Genomic DNA, 21,339 nt, shown 5'->3' with positions numbered 1-21,339 from the left:
AATAAAAAGCAGTGCAGGGTGGGTGGTGGACACTTACCACCTGTTCCCGAGATAAGTCAGTTTTCAGCAGTGGTTTTCCCACATGATTTTTCTGGACTTTTGAGAGAACAGCTTTCACCTAAAAGTAAATATAAAAGATTCTGAAAATGTAAATCCCTAATTTAAAACAATCTTATTCTTGCTTAAAATGGTATTTTAAATGCTAGAAAATAAATGAAATGTTAAAGTGAAATAATTAAAATATACCTTCATATACTGGGAAAGAATATCACTACAAGGCAGAATACCTTTTTTCAAAGAGCATTAGTTATATTAATTTAAGCTATAGCACATCTTTTCCAGAGTAAGAAATAATGTACATAGACAACTAAAGTAGCTACTAAAAGGTTGTACGTTTTTGTAAAATAATTTTGGAATTTCTTCTTAAGATGGCACTCTCTTACATCCTGGTAAATTCTCAAAAAGCACACTAACACCTCTGATGAGCCCACTGGGTTTTCTCAGCCAAGTACTATGTACACATTCCAGTTGTAAGGGTTCTGGCTTCACTGTTCAGCAAGACAACACAGGAGGGGCAAGCCCTCTCAGTTACAATCACCACATACACATTTCATTATTTTTGCAAAGCCACCAATTTAAATTACTTAAAACACTTTTATTTCCATGAACAAGATATTATGCATTCACTTTTGCTTCAGCAATACAGGGGTCATTCCAATAATAATCATTTATCCTGAAGAAAATGATGGAGAAATGACAGCCTAAGTTGGACTTACCCTCCCATCTGGAGAATCCTTTATTATCTAAAGAAAATATTTCAAAACAAAGTGAAATATTTACAGTTTCTTGTTATAGGTAAGTAGGTACACCAATCAGGAGCAGTTCACGGGTTAGGGGTATGAAGCTTATTTAGTGTTGGGAGGCACTCTTTAAGAAAAAGAATTCAGAATTATGAACATAAAATTACCTTGGAGACTGGTGGTGGTGAAGGGGAGTGACTATAAATGGGCACAGAGTTTCTTTTGAGGGTAATAGAAATATTCTAAAATTAGATTTTGATGATGGTTGTATTATAAAACTACACTAAAATTCGCTGAATTGTACACTTAAAATGGGTTAATTTTTTAAAAGATTTTATTTATTTATTTTCAGAGAGAGGGAAAGAGAGGGTGAAAAACACTGACGTGTGACAGAAACATTAATCAGTTTTCTCTTACAGGCGCCCCAACTGGGGACCTGGCCCGGAACCCAGGCGTGTGCCCTGATCGGGAATCGAACCAGTGACCTTTTGCTTTGCAGGATGATGCCCAAACCACTGAGCCACGCAGGTCAGGGCAAAACGGATGAATATTATGGCATGTAAATTGTATCTTGAGAGGCTGTTTTTAAAAAATTAGCTTCAAAAGAAGTATAAATGAGGGGTCCCAAGGCTTAAAAGCTTTATTAGCTTCATAGCAAATCTATCTCTATAATAATAATTCAATTACTGATACAATTCTTGCATACTATAAAGAATTAACTTATTTTCTTAAAATATACCATTTTTATAAATTCTGCAACTATTGTAAATACCTCCAATTTGATTATTTCATATATTTCTAAAAGTTTTACTTGTAACTCCTCACGCAAGAGGGATTCTAAGTGTGTATTTGTAGTTTCTTACATGTAATCACACTCCCTGGATTTCAACATTAGATAACTAGTTCAACAAGTCTGGGAATTACTTGTCGTAGAGTCGGGGAGTGAGGAGTATGGACTCTGGAGGATGACTGCTTGGTTCCAACCTCAGGTCTACCCTTACCGGTTAGAGAAACTTACTTGTCCAACTTACAAAATCTTTTAGTACCTCAGCTGCCTCATGTAGTTGTTACAGATAATAACAATACCTATTATCTCATTACAGGTGACCTAAGAATTTAATGAACTGTTACATACAAACATTTGGATGCTATATATTTGCTATTAATATTACTATCATTACTTTAGATTCACATTTAAACAGCTTTAAGTTAGAAAATAATAATTTTCCTCCCAACAGTGACAAAGTCTCTTCTGTATACATCACATATAAAAGAAAAAGTACATGGAAATATTTGCTTTGATAGGAACTGAATGCAGAAGGAAGTCGTTTTAGGTACACACTCAGCCACAATGACCACAGTAACAACTCCCTTATAATTGGGCTGCCAGCATTTGTACACGGGCATTCTAGCTGCTCTGAGTTGAGAAAAGAGGTTTGGGGATATTATTAATACCAACTGAAACCCATAAAGGGAAAAAGTCTTTTTGGAATAAATATGTGAACGCACCATTAGAAAGAGCCCAGAAATCTGTCTCATTTTAAAAGCCTAGACACTTTAGCCAACCCCAGATCATTCTTAATCCAGAGGAAAAGAGAAGAAAAGTCTGAAGAGTAACTTAACTCCAGAACAATGTTTTGGAGCTGGGATTTACCAATTTATTCTTTGGTTTGCAAGTTCTATTCCCCCTGCCCCACAAAAAAAGTTTTTAATATTGTGTTTTCATCTTACTGATACTAAAATTCTCACATTAACAAACCTTTATTATTTTTCAGTTCATAAATTATCAATGCAGAAAAAGTTATTTTATTCAAGAATTTAGTTTAAAGTAATGTGCCTAAAAATGGAGTTTAAGTATCTATTCTTGAGGGTGAGAATTTTCTTTTCCTTTAAAATGAACCCTGTATTATCCCCTCACAAGGCTCCTATGAAACCTAGGAATTAGGCCAGAATTTGGTCTATGAGAGTAGCAGTCTCTCTAACATATGGCTTGACTAGAATAAAAGAGAGTTTAATAGTTGAAAAAAATTCAAAAGCTTGAGGCACAAAGTTTGTAGTTGTTTTTACTCCATCAGGATACTCACTCATTCACTCTACAACAAACACTTGCTAAACACTTATCCACCAGAAACTGTGCTTGCTCACTGTCAAAGACAACCACGTTGCAATTCTATCAACAATATCCATTTAAAAATTTAGTTTGCCTTTGACTTTATAGGTTAACTCTACCTGTTTCATTAAACTGTACTTCAACCTTGTTTAGGAAAACGATCCTTACGTTTGCAAATTGATTTCTATCATGTAACTCTCACAAAGCCTGAGTATTCTCTACAGGGAGATTTGGTTGCGTGCATATTAACTACAAATCCAAAGTTTAGTTCTCACGAAGATAAACTTCTCTTGAGATGAAATGTGTATCTTATACGTAAAGGAAACATTTTCATTTTTAATACATTTACATTAACATGTAAGCACTTAGTTGAATTTTGAAGAAAAATAAAACAAATACAATACCTTTGACTCCACTTGGTTTAACATAAGTGAAATGTCAGAAGTTGTTGACTTGGGAACACCAAGGGTATCACAGATAGCTTGAACTTCCTGATAAATTTCACTATTTTTATCTACTTGAGAATTTTTACACTTCTTGTTCTGTAATATCTGTAAAGCTTGAAGCTCTGAACTTAAAAATACTGTAAGAAAAGGGAAAAACAAATAATGTTAAAATGTACACAAACTCCTTAAAAATCCCACTTCTGGGGGCACACATCCAAAGAAGTCAAAATCAGCGTCTCACAGAGATGTGCACCGCCACGCTCACTGCCATATTGTTCACAATAACCAAGCTACAGGTAAGTTTTCTCTGACAGACAAATGGATATAGAAAATGCAGAATGGACATACAGCGGAGTATTATTCAGCCTTTGAAAAGAAGGAAATCCAGCCGTTTGCAACACCGTGGATGAACCTGAATGACATTGTACAAAGTGAAATAAGCCAGACACAGGAGCACAATATACATACCACTCTGATGAGAAATCTAAAACAGTCAAACTCATAATGCAGAAAGTAGAATGGTGGTTGCCAAATGGGGAGAAACAGAGCTATTAGTCAAATATAAATTTTTTAAGAACTGGTGATCTGCTTTAATGAAGTTTTGAAATTAGAGGGACCGTGGGATAGTCCCCATAAGCCAGGTGGATACATACTGATCAGATATACAAAAGAAGTCCCGAGATCTACTATTTCATAGTGCAGTGCCTATAGCTAACAATACTGTGCTGTCATTTTTAAATACTTAAAAATTTGCTAAAAGGATAGATTTTTATGCTGTTATCATAAAATACTACTACTACTAATAAAGACGGCAGGAATAAAACTTAAAAAAAAAAGACAGTGCCTACCCACAGACTTTAAAGTCCAGTAGGAGAGACACACCAGTAAATCAGTAAGTTAAGTATAAAAATGTTTAAGACACTAATGAAATATTCTCTCTCTCACATGTGCAGAGCGCTCAAGCCTGGGGAAAATACACAGCTCTGAGTTCTAAGCAGAGAGAGTAATCTGAGTGATTATTTGCCTTCAAGACAGACCACCTCTTTACTGTCACCAGTAAAGAGATGGTTTCATTTAATCATTTCAACAGCCACATGAAAGAAAATTACTCAAAATCTTAGATGGTTATAATCTTATTTTAAATTAACTTTCACTACAGTAGTTTTTATTTGTTTAAAGTTACATACACACACATAATTTAATACAGTAATTTCAACTTCAGCTGAGCAGAAGAAATAAATACCTGAGAAACTTTGAAAGTACAGGTGCCAGGGTCCCTCCCTCAGAGATTCTGAACCACCTCTGTAGGAGTAGAGCATCTGAGTGGTCTGTTTTACACCCAAGGTGATTTTCATGGGTAGGCAGGATTGACAGCCATTGAATCAAAGACTTTTCCATGCAATCTATACATGTTAGTCTAAAAAGCCCACAAAACGTTGAGACCAGTAAGTATTAAAGTTTGCTTCTGAGGACTATGCCAAGGTCCCTCTGATTTCAAAACTTCATTAAAACAGATCACCAGTTCTTCAAAATTGTATTTTGGGAAGAAACTTGGCTGAAGTCCACCTTTGTTCAATGGAAACGTGCTCCATGTAATAGTACAAACAAGAATTCCGTCAGTATTTAAAATGCTAATCCATGCAGATGGTAAACAATACAGTGAAAACTCTTCTTCCCACCATAGATCCTCAGATTCCCCTTCCCCAGAGGTAATCACCCTTATTAGTTTCTTGGCTATCTTTTTAAGCATATATTTGTATGTACATTTAGTATACATATATACATACCATCTATGCACTTTTTTAAAAAATATTTTATTTATTTATTTTTAGAGAGAGGGGAAGGGAAAGAGAGGGAGAGAAACATCAATGTGTGGTTGCCTCTCACTCGCCCCCTACTGGGGACCCAACTTGGCTCGCACCCAAGCATGTGCCTTGACTAGGAATCAAACCAGCGACCCTTTGGTTCACAGGCCTGTGATCAATCCATTGAGCCACACCAGCCAGGGCTACGCACTTTTATTTCTTTTCTACAAGGCATACTACATGTGTCCTATATATCCATTTTCTATTTCCAATATATCAGAGATCATTCCACATCAACACATTTGATCAGTTTTCATTCTAATGGCTATAAAACAGTATCACTGCAAAGATGTATCATTCCTACTTCACTACAAACAATGCCATCGTGAACATCCTTTCCATATATCTTCGTACACTTGGGGAAATATATGTTTTCCTAGTTGTGATATGGCCAAGCCAAAAAACAGGCAAATTTCAATTGTGATATTAATTTTGCCCTTCCAAAGGTTGTACCTGTTATTCTCCCACCATACCCTAATGTCTACAGTACGTGAGAATGCTTACTCCCCCAAACTTTATTATGACTCAAAAATTTTTTGTGTATTTTCTAGCCTGCTAAATGAAAAAAATAGTATCCTATCATTCTATTTTTTAATAATTCTTTAACTTTGAAGAATACTGTGCATCTTTTCACATTTAAAAACAATTAAAAATTTTTTTTTCTGTAGAATGCTGTTTTCTTGTCTTACGACGTGCTTTATATATTTTTCCAGTGAGTTTTGCTCTTTTTCTTCTTGATTTACAAAGGCTCTCCACATAGAAAGGAATTGGGCCCTTTTAATTTATACATGCTGCAAACACTTCCAAGAAGAAGATGGAGCTTCTTATGCTTTCAAGACAGTCAAACTAAAGATAAAGAAGGAATAGATGCTAGTAAAACTGAGAACTGGTATAACCTCCCTGGAGCAAAATATGGCAATATATAGCTAGACCAGAGATTTTCTTTTAATGCTCATAATCTTTGTCTAAGTAAAAGTAATCCAAAATTATAAACAAAGAAATTAATATAAAATAAAAAAATTTTATTTAAAATTTATTTATTTAAATAAATTTTAAAAAATTTATTTAAAAATTTTATTTATACTACCCCCAAATTTGAAGTTTATTAGGTAACAATGTTATGTCTATAACACAGAATGCTATTAGTCAATTTAACTTTTTTAAAATATTAAGTGATGGAGAAATGCTCGAAATATATTAAACAAAGAGGAAGAGGAGCAGGAACTGCATCTGTAACGAGATCTCAGTCATACTTAAATGTGTGTGCATAAAAGTAAAAGAGGAGGAACAGAAAATCCACCAAAAAGGTATTCATGATTCTCTCTGGGAAGTGAAATTAAAAATGATTGTGTTCTTTATAAATTTTATCTACTTTTTAAGATTTCTATGATAAGCATGAAATTTCTTAACATATAAGGTAACATAAAATATACTATTTTTTTAAAAGATTCTATTTATGTATTTTTAGAGAGAGAAGGGAAGGGAAGGAGAAGGAGAGGGAGAGAAACACCAATGTGTGAGAGAAACATCGACCTGTTGTCTCTCACACACCCCTAACCAGACACCTGGCTCGCAGCCCAGGCACATGCCCTGACCTGGAATCAACCAGCAACCTTTCAGTTTGCAAGACAATGCCCATTCAGGAACAACTATAAAGGACACATGGACAAAACCAAGGAGGGGTGGAATCAGGGGAGGGAGGGATGGATGGTAGGGGGGAGAGGCAGGGCTAAAGGCAGAAAACTGTACTTGAACAATAAATTTTTTTTTAAAGATGACTTTATAGACCTAACCTAGTGCAAAATAATGCAGAATGTAAACTATAATTGAAAAATAAAATAAAGACGGAATAGACACAGGAAAAAAAAAAAAAAGACGATGCCCAACCCACTGAGCCACACCAGTCAGAGCTAAAATTTACCATTCTATGTTTAAGTACACATTGGCATTAAGTACTCTCACACTGTTGTGCAACCATCACCACCATCCATCTCCAGAACATTTTCATCCTCCCCAGCTGAAACCCCGTGTGCACTTAACACTAACTCCCCATCTTACCCCACCTCCCGAGCATGTATTTTCATAATCGGAAAAACTATACCAACTTCTATTATATCTCCTCTTTACTGGTACTTGCACCAGAAGTCTACCTTACTACTACTGTTGGGCTTCTTGGCAGGTAAGGCAAACAGGGAAAGATGATGAACTGCACAGTCCTCACTGACTGACAAAGAATAGGCAAGCTCCTTTAGCCCTCCTTGCTTTTTGCTTCCTTTGTGTCCCAATATGCCTAAGGGTTACTAGGCCCTCCCTTTAATAACCATAGTTCATTAAATCAATGACCCACACTGAATGGAAGGAAGGTGTGTAAACAGTATAAAAAATGAAGGGGGAAGACATAATTTTGTCCCCCCAACGCACACAATGCAATTCAAATGTCAACACTTCTATCATCATCACTAATTAAGCACATACATACAATCTCTGCCCTAGTGCAACAAGCATTATTAACACTAGAGCCTAGAAGGACTATATCACATGGATCTTTTTATAAGTGGTACAACCTAAAATAACAGAAATCTTCAATAATAGATGTTAGAAAATTCTTTCAAATGGTCATTGCTTGCAGAACTTTCAAAAGAGCATGAACTTTAGCTGAACTAAATAAACTTTTCAAGGGACCCAATACAAATAAATGGATTTTTATTTATGGTAATTGTTTGGATATAGGGTAATTGTTCTCCAAAATAACCCCTGATGAAAATAAGCCACACTCACAAGAACTGCAGTGGCCCAAAGATGCAATTTTTTAAACTGATATCCCTAAATGCCTAAAGTAGTTTCTGCTACAATAGTAAGTGATCAGAAACATATTTTTGAACCCACTATCACTCAGTGCCTATTACTAACATAAGATCTTATAAACTGCTTAGTAGACTAGTTTCACAGAGTTTTAGGATTAAATAGGACTTTAGAGATCACCAACTTTAGCCATCTAGTCATAAGTGCTAAGAGATGAATTAGGTGAAAGAAAAATTACTAAAATACTATATAAGTCACAAACACAAGGAATTGTAGACTGGCCAAATAAATCCTAAGTGTTAGAAATCTTAGAGTATATTATTAGAATTTATACTACATTTATATAAATATTTGAGTCAGCTTCATATTTTAAGTCAAATATCAAAACCTTTTATATATACAAGATAGCTAATGCTTCATTAATGAAATTTCATAAATTTTGACTTGAAAAATAACAAAACCAGATCAAACACATGTATTTAAATGTTCAAACAAAAGTAACTTACGCAGAAGTTTCAAGCAGTCATCCTTCTTTTTTAAACGGTCTTTCACATCTCCTGATATGAGTACAGAATACGGACATGCCATTTCTTTTAAAAAGCCACTTATCTCAAGCTGGAAGCTTTCTAGATCATCTCCCCCTTTAACAAAGAAAAATCATAAAACATTTACTGGATGTCATATAATCTGATATTATAAAATCTACCACTTGTTCATTTTAATTTTACATTCAATTCTAAATTTTCTCTTTGACATTAAATCCTTACATGTGTGACTCCAAAGCTTAAGTAAAGAAAACCAAACGATTTCTATATTCAAAGTAACATTTAATTCAGAAACATAACTATTAATTTAAGAATATAAATATGTAATCCTGAGATTATAAGTATTTTTACATTTAAATCCAGTAAGTACTTTCCAATATACATTCCATAAAAGCAGATAAAATGAAAATATTTTTATTAACTAAAATATTAAAAGCATTATTCCAGTTATAATTGTTAACTGGCTTCAGAGCAAATGATCCATTTCTATTGCATTTCTATGGATTCAGATAATAAATGCAATCATGTAAGTAAGCCTCATTGCTTATTTTTCTTTCATAATATAATTACATCGGAGCCTGTGTCGTATGTTTTGAATTTAGCTTATATTACTTTGCTTCAAGTGAATTCTATTAGATTTGGCAAGGAAAAAAACAATTTAAAAGGACAGCTTCAAAAGAGAAGGCTACTTTTGCAAATGCCCAGTAATTTTTTATTTTTCATTTTATTTCACTATCTGAAATTCTACCAATAAAAGACACACAACAACTCCAGTTACTGAGATAGGAATGAATTAAACTTTATGAAGTAGTACAGGAATTTTTCACAAAAGCATTCCTATGAGAACCCATGTCCTGAGTCACAGGCTTGGTAATACAAAGAACAACCGACAACAAATAAAAACCTTAATTCAAAATATGCAGTATTCAAAAGTTAAACTTTTTAAATAACCAAATTCAGACTCTACATTTTCTAAAAAATACTAAGGTTAAGACAGCAGATACACAGTAATTGTATATAATCTTACACAAATTTAAGAACAAATTTTGGGTTAGTTAATATAATATATAATCCAAAGATATTTAATATAACATACTGAAGTTCTTCATATTAATGATTTCTTTTTGTATAGTGGGCACACTGTAGATAAATCATAAGCTATCATTTCATTTTACTATTAAATAAAAAAGGAAATAAACACAATAGCAATACCAGCTGAAGTGATACTTTCTTCCAAGTTGCACAGTGATTTTATTTGAGAGCCTAACCAAACACAGAGCTCTGAAAATTCAGGTGAAGACAGTCCACCCTCGGCTGCCTTGATAAGGGCTTGCTCTTCTAACAGTGGTCCCTTATACCTAGAAAGGAAGACATGAAAAGTTAAAAAAAAAGAAAGAAAGAAAGAAAGAAAAAAAGAAAGCCTCGTATTCTTTTATCACAGACTGCTGCCTGTTTTTGCAAATAGTTTTATTGGAGCACGGCTGATAAATGATTTACAGACTGTCTCTGGTTGCTTCCACACTGCAGTGGCAGAGAACTGAGTAGCTGTGACAGAGAGAGCATGGCCAGCACAGCCTAAATTTTTCACCCTCTGGTCTGTTAAAGAAATGGTGTGCTGATTTCTGCTCTATATATTAACATTTGGCTTTTTCCTATATTTTAACATTTTTAGTAAAATTATTAACCAATTTTAAGAGAAAAATTACATGTAACACAAAGTCAAATAGAACTAAGTCTAATACTACCTACAAGAATAAGATAAAAAAGTAGTGAAAAAACAGATGCAAATTTTAAATTAAAAAACTTAAAGCTGAAAAAAACCTGAGATCATTTTAACCTAACCATTTTTAATTTTACACCTTCAAACATTGCTACAAAATGTTTTAGTAGAACCTTAAATCTTTTAATCTTATATATTATCTTAATTGAATTAGGTATCAGTTTCCTACTCTGTTGCTCTTTCTGCAACTGAGCTTTTTTTCATATTATAAGTTTATAGATTTTAACAACTTGATGAGTTTTAATCCACTGCAGTCCTTTTTCTTTTCAAACAGTTCTATCTTTGCTTAGCGGGAGGCCATTCATGTTGGACTATCTTCAGTACTCTCTGAACATTTTCCTTGATTTCTTTGACAAGATGTTCCTGTTCTATACCCGTAACTGGCCATTTCTTAAGAAGCCCTGATTTTTTTAATGGTATTTAGAGTACCCAACCTGGTACTGTATCTTTTTAAGAGAAATTACATCAGGAGATCACATTGCTATTTCCAATTCAAACTTAGAATTGTGGGTTTTTTACCTACTTGGTTTTACATTTTTATCTATTGTCACTAAAATTCTTTTTATATATTTTGAACTATTTTCAATAAAAATCTGGTTTCTTATGATATTTACATAATCCTAGTAAAAATAAGTATAAATTACATATAGTTTCAAAGTAGGAAAACCAGCACTATTACTAACAATAAAATCACTAAAAACAATTTATGTTTTTATCTTTAGAATATATTCCAGTAAGGATGTATTTTTAAAAATTCCTTTCCATGTGATTAAACCACCTACTGAAAATATTAACAGACCTTTGCTTCATTTTGCTTTTAAGTTTTAGGGATCTGTCTCTCTTTTTTTGTTCTGATTTCATTTTTAATTTTGCTTTATAATGATGTAAAATATTTATATGGTTTCGAAGTCTAATTTACAAAGCAAGGTACATTCAGACAAATCTAGTTTACAATCTCAATCTTGTTCACCCTACTCTGCTCCCTCCCTCCCCCATACATAACCATATTAGTTTTGGGTTGTCATTTCATAATGCTTTTTTACCTTATATATACTTAAACATATATACACTTCTCCTTTTTAAAATAAAAGGTAACCTACTATATACTGACCTGTTCCTTGGTTTAAACACATATACACCCTCTCTCACAAACACACACATATTTACATATACTAGAGATCAGTAGAAATACTACTCAATCATTTTTATTATTACTATACAATAAAATTATCCTAATCCTGGGTAAGAAAACAGGGCACTCCATCATCTGAATGCACCATATTCTATTCACTATGCCCCCGCTGAAGGACATTTGGGTTAGTACAGTGTTTTGCTATTATAAAATATTGGTGGATGTTTGTATATCAGGGATAGATTCCTAGGTGGGACTGTTAGGTCAAAGGGTAAGTGAATATGTAACTTTGCTAGATACTATTATATTTCCCTCTACAGGAGGTTGTACCATCAGGCACAAGAGTGCCCATTCCCCCATAAGGCACCAAAGTTGTCCAACATTTGGATTTTTGACCATCCGGTATCTCATATAATTTTAATTCACATTCTCTTATGAGCAAGGCTGTACATCCTTTCATGTGTTTACAGGTCATTTGCATTTCTTTTTCTCTGAATTCTCTGGTCATATCCTCATGAAGGATATTTTCAAATCCCTGTTTTGCAGGTAAGAAATTAAGGTTTAATAAGGTTAGGATACCTGCTTTAAGTAGTAGGCCAGGGACAGTGCTAGTCATAGATATATCTATATATATGTATATATATTTATACATAAATATATTTATTTATAATTCGTTTAATCTTTACAGCAATACTTTGAAGTTAGTATTATCCAATTTTGGATCAGAAAATAACTCCATGGTGACATGCTGATTTAACCCGCGATTTGACCCCAGATGCTCCATGTGAACTGTCAAACTTCTATCTACACTAATAAGGAAACTAAGCAAATAACCTGGCCAGGTTGTGCAGCCAGGTAAAGGCAGACCTGGGGCTAGGCCACTGTCTTTGCTCTTCTACCCAAGACTGGTTCCTCTGTGCAGTTACTTTCTTCCCTGTATCATTAGAGTGCTTTTCACTGAGATTGCAGTGTAAACATCTTATTTCCCCCTACTTACTTGCATTTCTGCAAAAATCATAAACCTTTGAATAAATGAACCTAATTCATATAGTTGGTGATAAGTTATTGAAGTGCTCATCTTATTCCAAACATTGGAGACACCTCCCCTAGGCCCAGACTCCCCCAGGAGTCCTCCATACACTGGAACCATAGCTGCCTGTCTGGCATTTCAAACTGCGTAATCCAGTCTTCATTATGTCGGGCCACAGGCAAACCTCCACAAAGACACAGCCAGGGCCTAATTTACTGTGTTTTCTAGTTTTATTACCCAACATATAAAATGAGGCCCTGTCCCTTGTCACCTGCCCCGCCACTGGCACTCCTCTGATCCAGCACCTCATTTCTCCGTGCTTCCCAATTCTCCCCCTATGTTCCATTCATAAACAACAACCCTCTTATATTGTCAATCTCAGAAAGATTACCCCTACCACCTCTAGCTTTGGCTAGTTTACTCACTCCATCAGATGGTAGCATTTGTTCTCCTTGCTTCCCAGTATGTGATTTGTATCCTTGCTCCCTCATTTCCATATAAATACCTCCTGCTCTCTCCAGGCTCAAGCCAGTCAGATTGGCCACCCTCTTTCTCTTGTGATTTTCATCTACCAACCTCTTAGATACTCCCTGACATTCCCTGTGCTCACTGGTCCTCTCCATTCCCATGTTCGCCATTATATTAAGTTTCTTCAAAGTCTTTATGTATACCTTATCCCTTACCCTGAGCTCTCAATTCCCTAACTTCCCCTTTGCCAACCTTTGCCAACCTTTGCCACTACATGTCAGTGAGCCACCCTCTTGCTATCACCTGGAACTACTCCAACTTGGAAGTCATCAATTCAAATATGACACTCTCTGGCCACAACCTACTATCTTTTCTTTCAGCTTGCTCTTTTAACTAGTCACCGTGTACAACTATTCTTTAAAATCATCTCTACCTCCATTCCATTGGTCCATCTACATTCTCAGTACTGACTAGCTCCCTGCTCTCTTCACTTTCCTCCCTATTCATTTTAGATTCCCAAGTATATTATTTCATTTTGGTGCTAAATACCTACCTACTGCAGAAATGAATCCTTAACACCATCATCTTAGCTCTAATATCCAATCAATCACTAAGTCCCCTAATGCACTTCTTTCCATATCCACTGCCACTAAGCAGCCATCATTTCATGTCTAGACTAAATTCTCCAATCCACTCTCCATCCTGATGACAAAGGTAGCTTTTCAAACTAGACATCTACTGTATTTTTCAGACTATATGGTGCACCGGACCATAAGATGCACCTAGGTTTCAGAGGAGGAAAATAGGAAAAAAAAAATTTGAAGCAACAAATGTGGTCCCGCTCCTGCCTTTTGTGACCCCCACTCCACTACCACCCTCCCCCCCCAGCAAGCCAGGTAAGCTACATTCAGACTATAAGGCACACCCCCATTTTCCTCCCAAATTTGGGGGTGCATCTTATAGTCCAAAAAATACGGTAATCACTCCCTTTTTTATTTAAAATCCTTCAATCATGTCCCATTCCTGTTGTGACAAAGAAAAAAATCTATTGGGTTGGCCAGAAAGTTCATTTGTTTTTTTCCATAAGATGGCTCTAGTAGCTCTCAGTTTTCTTTAACTTCATTCAAGTCAATTTTGTTGGGTTGTATTGGGATAGCTGTCATATCAGTGTGCACTTTTTAAAAAAACTTATCAAAATTGGTGAATTTATATGTAGCCATTTTAACATTGAACATGGAACTACACAACATTTTCAGCATACTATGCTTTATTATTTCAAGAAAGGTAAAAATGCAACTGAAATGCAAAAAAAGATTTGTGCAGTGTATGGAGAAGGTGCTGTGACTGACTGAACCTGTCAAAGTGGTTTGCAAAGTTTCAGGCTGGACATTCCTCACTGGTCGATGCTCTACAGTTGAGTAGAGCAGTTGAGTTGACAGCGATCAAATCGAGACATTGAAAACAATCAACGTTATACCATGCAGGAGATAATCACATTACTCAAAATATCCAAATCAATAAAGTTATTGGTGAAAATGAAAAATGTTTTCTTTTATGGTAAAAAAAACCTAAATGAACTTTTTGGCTAACCCAATACGATACAGCCTAAAAGGTGCTGCATGCCCTGACCTTCACCAAACTCTCCAATCCAATCTTCCACCACTTTGGCTTTTGCTCTCTACCCTCTACCCACTTAGCCTACTTCCAGTTCTTCTAATACAGCATGCTCCTTTGTACTTTGAAGTCTTTCCTATTTTGTTCCCACTGTAAGGACACCTTTGTCCTCCTTTCCCATTCAATCTCACCCAGTCAACTGCTATTGATCATTCCTATTTCAACTCAAATGCCACTTCCTCAGAAATCTATCACTAACCCCTAAGACTATATAGGTCCTCCTGTTACGTTATGTCATCCTCTTCTTTCCCTTTAAAGCACTTGTAGCTAATAAATATCTGTGTGATCATGTCTTTCTCCACTAGACTGTAGCTCCATAAAGACAGGGACTAATTCTATTTTGCTTATCTTTGACTTCTCGGACAGTGTCCAATACAGAGCTGTGCTCAATAAATATTAGAAATAAACTTCTCTCCATTATGGTGGTTCTCAACCTAGGCTGTGAAGCTTTTTTAAAAATGCATGCTTACACTGCACCCCCCCCAAAAAGATCATGATTCAATCAGTTTGTGATATATGCTAGACTGCAATCTTTTTTCCACAAGCTCCATACATGATTCTGATGCACAATCGGGGTTGAAATTCACTGTTCTACAAAATCAGACTGTCAGGACTGAAAGAGACTTCTGAAATCATCTGCTCCAGCCTGCTCCTTTCACAGATGAGTAAACTATCTCTCGCCTGTTTTCATTTGTAATAGACTATATCACTAAACTGTGGGTATCTTTCATAAAGATACCCACTTTTAATTCCTCCCTTTCTTATGTTATCTGACAAAAGTACCTTCATGATATCTCACATTTTAATCACAGTAGAAATTCATTACTTACAATCTGCATAGATAGTATTTTAAAACAGTGTTCAATTGTAACTCCTATTGTAAGTAAACAACTACTTTTTTTCCTGCATTTCATTATCGTTATAGGAAAATTTAAACTTCAAAATTTTGCCCTCAGTTATTCCAGGAAAAATCAACTCTGAAGTGTGTAAAGTTTTACTTTCTATACTGAATACTCTGAAACTAATTTTCTTCAATAAAAGTCAAGATTACAGTAAACTTCATTTTTCAAATACCTATAATTCAAACAAATGCAAGGAATAAAGGAAGGATAAAAAGCACTGACTACCTTTTTCATAAACTATTTACAGAATCTCACCATTCTCTTTTTTTTTTTAATCCTCACCCAAGGACATGCTTATTGATTTTTGGAGGACGGGGAAAGGACAGAGAGAGGAAGAGAAACAATGATGTGAGAGAGAAACATCCACTGGTTACATCTCATATACGCCCCAAACAGGGGCCAAACCCCCAACCTAAGCATGTGCCCTGACCAGGAATCCAACCCTCAAGATTTTGCTTTGCAGGAGGACCCTCCAACCAACAGAGAAGCACCGCCAGGACCAGAATCCCACCATTCTCCAGAGTACTTGGGAGCTTAAATTGTTTGAGGGCTAAACACTTCAATTAAGTATTTAACTTCTTGTTTTGGTTATTCCCTTAAGGAAGTAAAGTGAAAATTTCCAAGGGATTTCACAGAAGTAAAAAAGTGCCCTGTAAATAATCACTGGCTCTGTTCTTTATTTGGCAAACATTTATTCAGGAGCTACTAAGTGCAATGCTCTGTTAACAGTGGGTCATTGCAAGGTACTTATTATCAGGATCCAAAGTTGTAGTCCACAGAGAAGCAAGTGCAGCTATAAGAAAAGATAAAGGGAATTGGGGGTTCAAGCTTCATAATGGCACTTCGAAGGCACAACCTAATCCATTCAAGAAACTCCAGCATGTGGCAAGGCAAACAATTGTACACATAGCTCCAATGGCTTTAACGTGTATTTTTTGACTCTCAACTATCTGGCCCTATGCTTACCTCTGTGCATGCTCTTTTTTGAAATTTTCTTCATTCATTCATGCATTCAACCACAATTTACTGTGTCAGACACCCTGGTAGTATTGTGTTGGGAACAAGACAGGAAAGGCTCCTACCTGTTTTCCTGGAGCTGACTGGGGATGGGGGCGAAGGGCATTCAAGAAACAACGTACGAGTCGAGATAATTTGGGAAAGGAATTACAGCTGTGAAGAAAAACAGGCTAAGGCTGTGGGAGAGCTGTGGTGCATATATTGCTCCCCCATGCCTGCAAGTATTCGCACTATTCCAGGAGTTCTCATAGCAATTATCACTCTGAATTGTATGTATCAGTACATACTAGGTAGCTACAACGACTATGTAAACTACTAGTAATCTACAACTGTCTTTTCCTTGGTCTAGCATATAAATATGCACTAATGAACACATATTAACACCATGTAAATACATTGTTTACGAATGGATGAAAGAGTTGAATGAATGGACTGAACTAAAATATTTTCGGTCAAGGAAGTAGGAGAGATTCGCTCCCGAGGCCTAATTAAGCCACCGGTTGTACACAGTAGGAGACGACAGTCTCCCGCGGCACCCCGGGTTGCAGCACCTCCTCCGCCAGTGCACGGCAACTACGTAAACAAAAATAGCACCCGCGGGGTAGCTACAAGCTTCCCGGGAGGGCTCATGCCAGCCGGGTCACTTCGCGCCAGTGCTGCAAGTCCGGGCTGCGGAGTTCCCAGGCAAGGAGTTTGTAAGAGGGGGCCACGCGCCCCAGCTCTGCGGCCTTACTCCACCCCTAACACTCCAAACGGATTTCTTTCCCGCCTCCCTCTTAACTCCGTAGGCGCCGGAGGGAGCGAGGCAGGGAAGGAGGCCTGCATCCAGCCGCCTGAGCCCAGTAGAGGCTCACAGGGGGCATACTACAGCAGCCAGGCTGAGGGAGAGCTTGGGTTTTCACGGGAAAGACATCCCTAGAAATACTCACCCCAACGACTCCAGTGTATCCAGCACGTCCCCCTCCATAGTAGGTTCGGGACCCGGCTCCGGCCCTTTCATGGTCCTCCGGCCCAAAGCTGTTCACCGCTCTAAGGAGCCCGCCGGAAACCAGCGTTACCGCGCCAAGGTTCCGGTCGGGATCTTGACCGGGACTGCCTAGGAGAGCCTCTGACGTGGGACCGAAAGGTTCCGGCCAAGAGGCAGTGAGTACTCAGTGCCTAAAACGGCTTTATGTAACAATAACAACTTTCTAAAATAATAATAGAAATAATCGTAATAAAAAGCATTCTTTGTGTTAGGTCTTATCTGTGTTGAAATCAATCTTAGCAAACATAGTAATTCTACCCACATTGTTCTCAACCTATTAGATTCCCGGACCTCTCAATTTACAACAAAAATCCTGAAATGGAATAAAAATTATCTTAAGCTAAAATTAGTACGTAATATCATGTACCTACACATATAATTTTTACATGAATATACACAGCAATGTTCCAACTTTAAAAAATAAAGGGCAGCTTTATTTATAATTATATACTTTCATTATGAAATGTGGAAGATAATCAGATTTGTGCATCTATGACCTTCTTATACATACACACTTGTTGTATTGCTGATAAAATATAAGTGAGTTGTATAAGAAATATTAAGCGTTGCATGTCACCACTATTAGGATATTCACTAAAGGAATAATCAAATGTAAAACTTATAACTAACAACTAAGAAAATAGAATAATCAAAAAACACTGGATTAAATCTAAAAAAAGAAAATAAGTTAAACTGTAAGATAGCTGAGTAGAAATATTAGCATAAAAATAGCTACTAATGCAAGAAGTATCAGAGAGACATAAATAGGGACATTTCATAATGATAAAAGTATCAAGACCACAGGGAGCTATAACAATCCTAAAGGTTTATTTGCTTAATAACCAGCCTCAAAATATATAAATAAAAAAAACAAATGAACTTAAAGGAGAAATAGAGATGTCCACAATTACAGAGGAAGATTTTAACCATATATCTCTAATTTATTGATACAACAAACAGTCAAAGTATCAGTGGACATACACAAGACTTGAAAACCATGGTTTATATATTTGACCTAATTGATATACATAGATCACTGCTCTCCAAAACTTCATAATATACATTTTTCAAGTGCACATGTATCATTAAAACTTAATTAGCCAAAGACCACCAAGAACAAACTTGTAATCTGATAAAATCAGATGTATTGATTTGCAGTGAGGGAGCACACTACAGAGAAACTGTATTAGTCAAGATTCTTCAGAGAAATAGAACCAAAAGAATATATATGAGATTTATTATAGGAATTGGTTATTGTGGTTATGGAAGCCAAATCCCAGAATCTGCTGTCTGTAAACTGAGAACCAGGGAAGTTGGCGGTATAATTCAGTCAGATTCTGAAATCCAAGAACTGGGAGCTTGATATCTGAGGGCATGAGATGGATAACCAGCTTGAGAGAGAGAGAATTTGCCCTTCTTCAGCCTTTTTGTTCTATTTGGGCCCTCTACAGATTAAACGATGCCAGTCCACATTGTTGATGTCTATCTTCTTCACTCAATCTACTGAATCAAATGGTAGTCTGTTCTGGAAATATCCTCACAAACACACTGAGAAATAATGTTTTGCCAGCTATCTGGACATTCACTAGCACAGTCAACATAACACATAAAATTAAAAATCACAGGAACTATGGCATGCCACTCAATGAAAAAAAGAAGGAAACATTTTGAGTAAGGTTTGGATTCCACTGAAGGATTCTAGACAGTTGCCATCAGTTCTGGTTTGGTTGCTGCTTCAGAGGTGGGATTAGAATTGGGAATTAATTAGGGATTGGGTGCTTAAAAGCTACTCTCCACTAATGCAATGTTATTAACATTTCCTAAGGTTCTGCAAGCCAGACTGGTCTCCAGACACTTTTTCACCTCAACTCCAAAGAGAAGCTCTCAGCCTCTGTGTGTGTGAACACGCATGCATGCTTACATGCATGGGGGAGGAGAATGTGCATTTCATAGTACTGGCAATGCTTTGCTTTGGCATTGAAGAATTATCATTCAAATCTACATACTCCTGACATCTATATGAGATTATATTCTGAAGTAATAAATAAGCATTGGACATTCAATAAGTTGACTGTTTATTAAGCACACATTTTGCATTGGGTTGGCCAAAAGCTCTTTACATGTTTCCATATGATGGCTCTAGAAGTGCTTAGTTGTCTTTACCTTCATTTGAAACAATTTTGTTAGTTTGTAGTGTTACAGCTGTCATATCAGTGTGCATTTAAAAAACTTATCAAAATTGGTGAATTTTTGTGCAGCCATTGTAATGTTGAAGATGGAAGAAAACATGCAACATTTCATAATAAAGCATTAAATAATATCATGCTTTATTATTTCAAGAACGGTAAAAATGCAACTGAAACACAACAAAGGATTTGTGCAGAGTATGGAGAAGGTGCTATGATTGATCGAAAATGTCAAAACTGGTTTGTGAAGCTAACTGGTACTATTAATATTTTGGCCAAATAATTCCTTGCTGTGGGGCTGTCTCATGCATTGGAAGATGTTTAGCAGCACCCCTGGCCTCTACCCACTAGAAACCAATAGCGGGAGGTACTCAAAATATCCAAATCAATAAAGTTATTGGTGAAAATTAAAAATGTGTCTTTTATGGAAAAAGCATAATGGACTTTTTGGCCAACCCAATACTACAGCAAGGCATCATCTCAGCTGCATTTTGGTTCCCAGCTTTTTGGTGTTATTTGATTAAAAATACAAAAACATAGATTTGAATTACTTCACCTGTGCTGGCCCAGAAAGCAGGGATGTCTGCCACTGAGAACAAACTGGAGAACTTTCTACACAAAGACTCACCTAGTCTCTGTCCTCAGAGATTCTGATCCAGTAAAAGACATGAGGCCTAGGAATCTATATACAGTTGGCCATTGAACAACACTGGTTTGAACTCTGTGGGCTGCTATATGCACATATTTTAAATAAATACATACAGTACTCTAAATGTATTTTCTATTCCTTATGATTTTCTTTTTTTCCTGGTATAATATCATTTTTATTGTATTTTTCCATTATCATGTACTCCCCTTATACCCCAGCTCCACAATTACCACACTGTTGTCCATATCCATGAGTCCTTTTCCTTTTTGATCAATCCCTCCACCTCCTAACCTTCCCTCACCCCTTGCCTGTCATCCTGCTCTCTATCTATGAGTCTGTCTCTATTTTGTTTGTTAGTTCAGTTTTTTTCATTAGATTCTACATATGAGTGAAATCATATGGTACTGCTCTTTCTCTGACTGGCTTATTACACTTAGCATAATGTTCTCCTGGTCCATACGTACTGTGGAAAACGGTAAATTTTTTGTTTATGGCCAAGTAGAATTCCATTGTGTAAATGTCACATAGTTGTTTTATCCACTCACCTACTGAAAGACACTTGGGCTGCTTCCATATCTTGGTGATTGTAAATAATGCTGCAGTGAACATAGGGGTGCTTATGTTTTTTTGAATTAGAGTTTTGGGTTCTTTCGGATATATTCCCAGAAGTAGTATCGCTCCGTCAAAAGGCATACCCATTTTTAATTTTTTGAGGTATCTCCATACTGCTTTCCACAACAGTTGCACAAATCTGCATTCCCACCAACAGTGCAAAAGGGTTCCACTTGCTCCACATCTTCAATACTTGATTGTCGATTTATTGATGACAGTCATTTTGACAGCTGTGAGATGGTATCTCATTGTGGCTTTAATTTGCATTTCTCTGATGATTAGTGACATTGAGCA

The 21,339-nt window shown here is 36.2% G+C and overlaps 1 protein-coding gene across 2 annotated transcripts in view; it reads right to left on the bottom strand.

Annotated features, from left to right (window-relative positions):
- Positions 1 to 17,591, bottom strand: part of FAM98B (family with sequence similarity 98 member B) — a 39,663-nt gene extending 22,072 nt beyond the window's left edge. For both annotated transcript variants that reach the window (XM_024568242.3, XM_045202172.2), the window contains exons 1-5: positions 17,501 to 17,591; positions 9,781 to 9,926; positions 8,530 to 8,664; positions 3,315 to 3,493; positions 38 to 118 (exon numbers count right to left, since the gene is read on the bottom strand). In XM_024568242.3, the coding sequence (XP_024424010.2) occupies positions 38 to 118; positions 3,315 to 3,493; positions 8,530 to 8,664; positions 9,781 to 9,926; positions 17,501 to 17,571 (612 nt within the window). In that variant the 5' untranslated portion in view covers positions 17,572 to 17,591. The remainder of the gene's footprint in view (positions 1 to 37; positions 119 to 3,314; positions 3,494 to 8,529; positions 8,665 to 9,780; positions 9,927 to 17,500) is intronic.
- Between the last annotated feature and the right edge of the window lie 3,748 nt (positions 17,592 to 21,339).

The sequence above is a fragment of the Desmodus rotundus genome, chromosome 7 (genome assembly GCF_022682495.2).
Source record: "Desmodus rotundus isolate HL8 chromosome 7, HLdesRot8A.1, whole genome shotgun sequence".
Classification (NCBI taxonomy): Eukaryota; Metazoa; Chordata; class Mammalia; order Chiroptera; family Phyllostomidae; genus Desmodus; species Desmodus rotundus.
The sequence above is the reverse complement of the archived record's forward strand: the minus strand, read 5'-3'. Positions and strand labels throughout refer to the sequence as shown.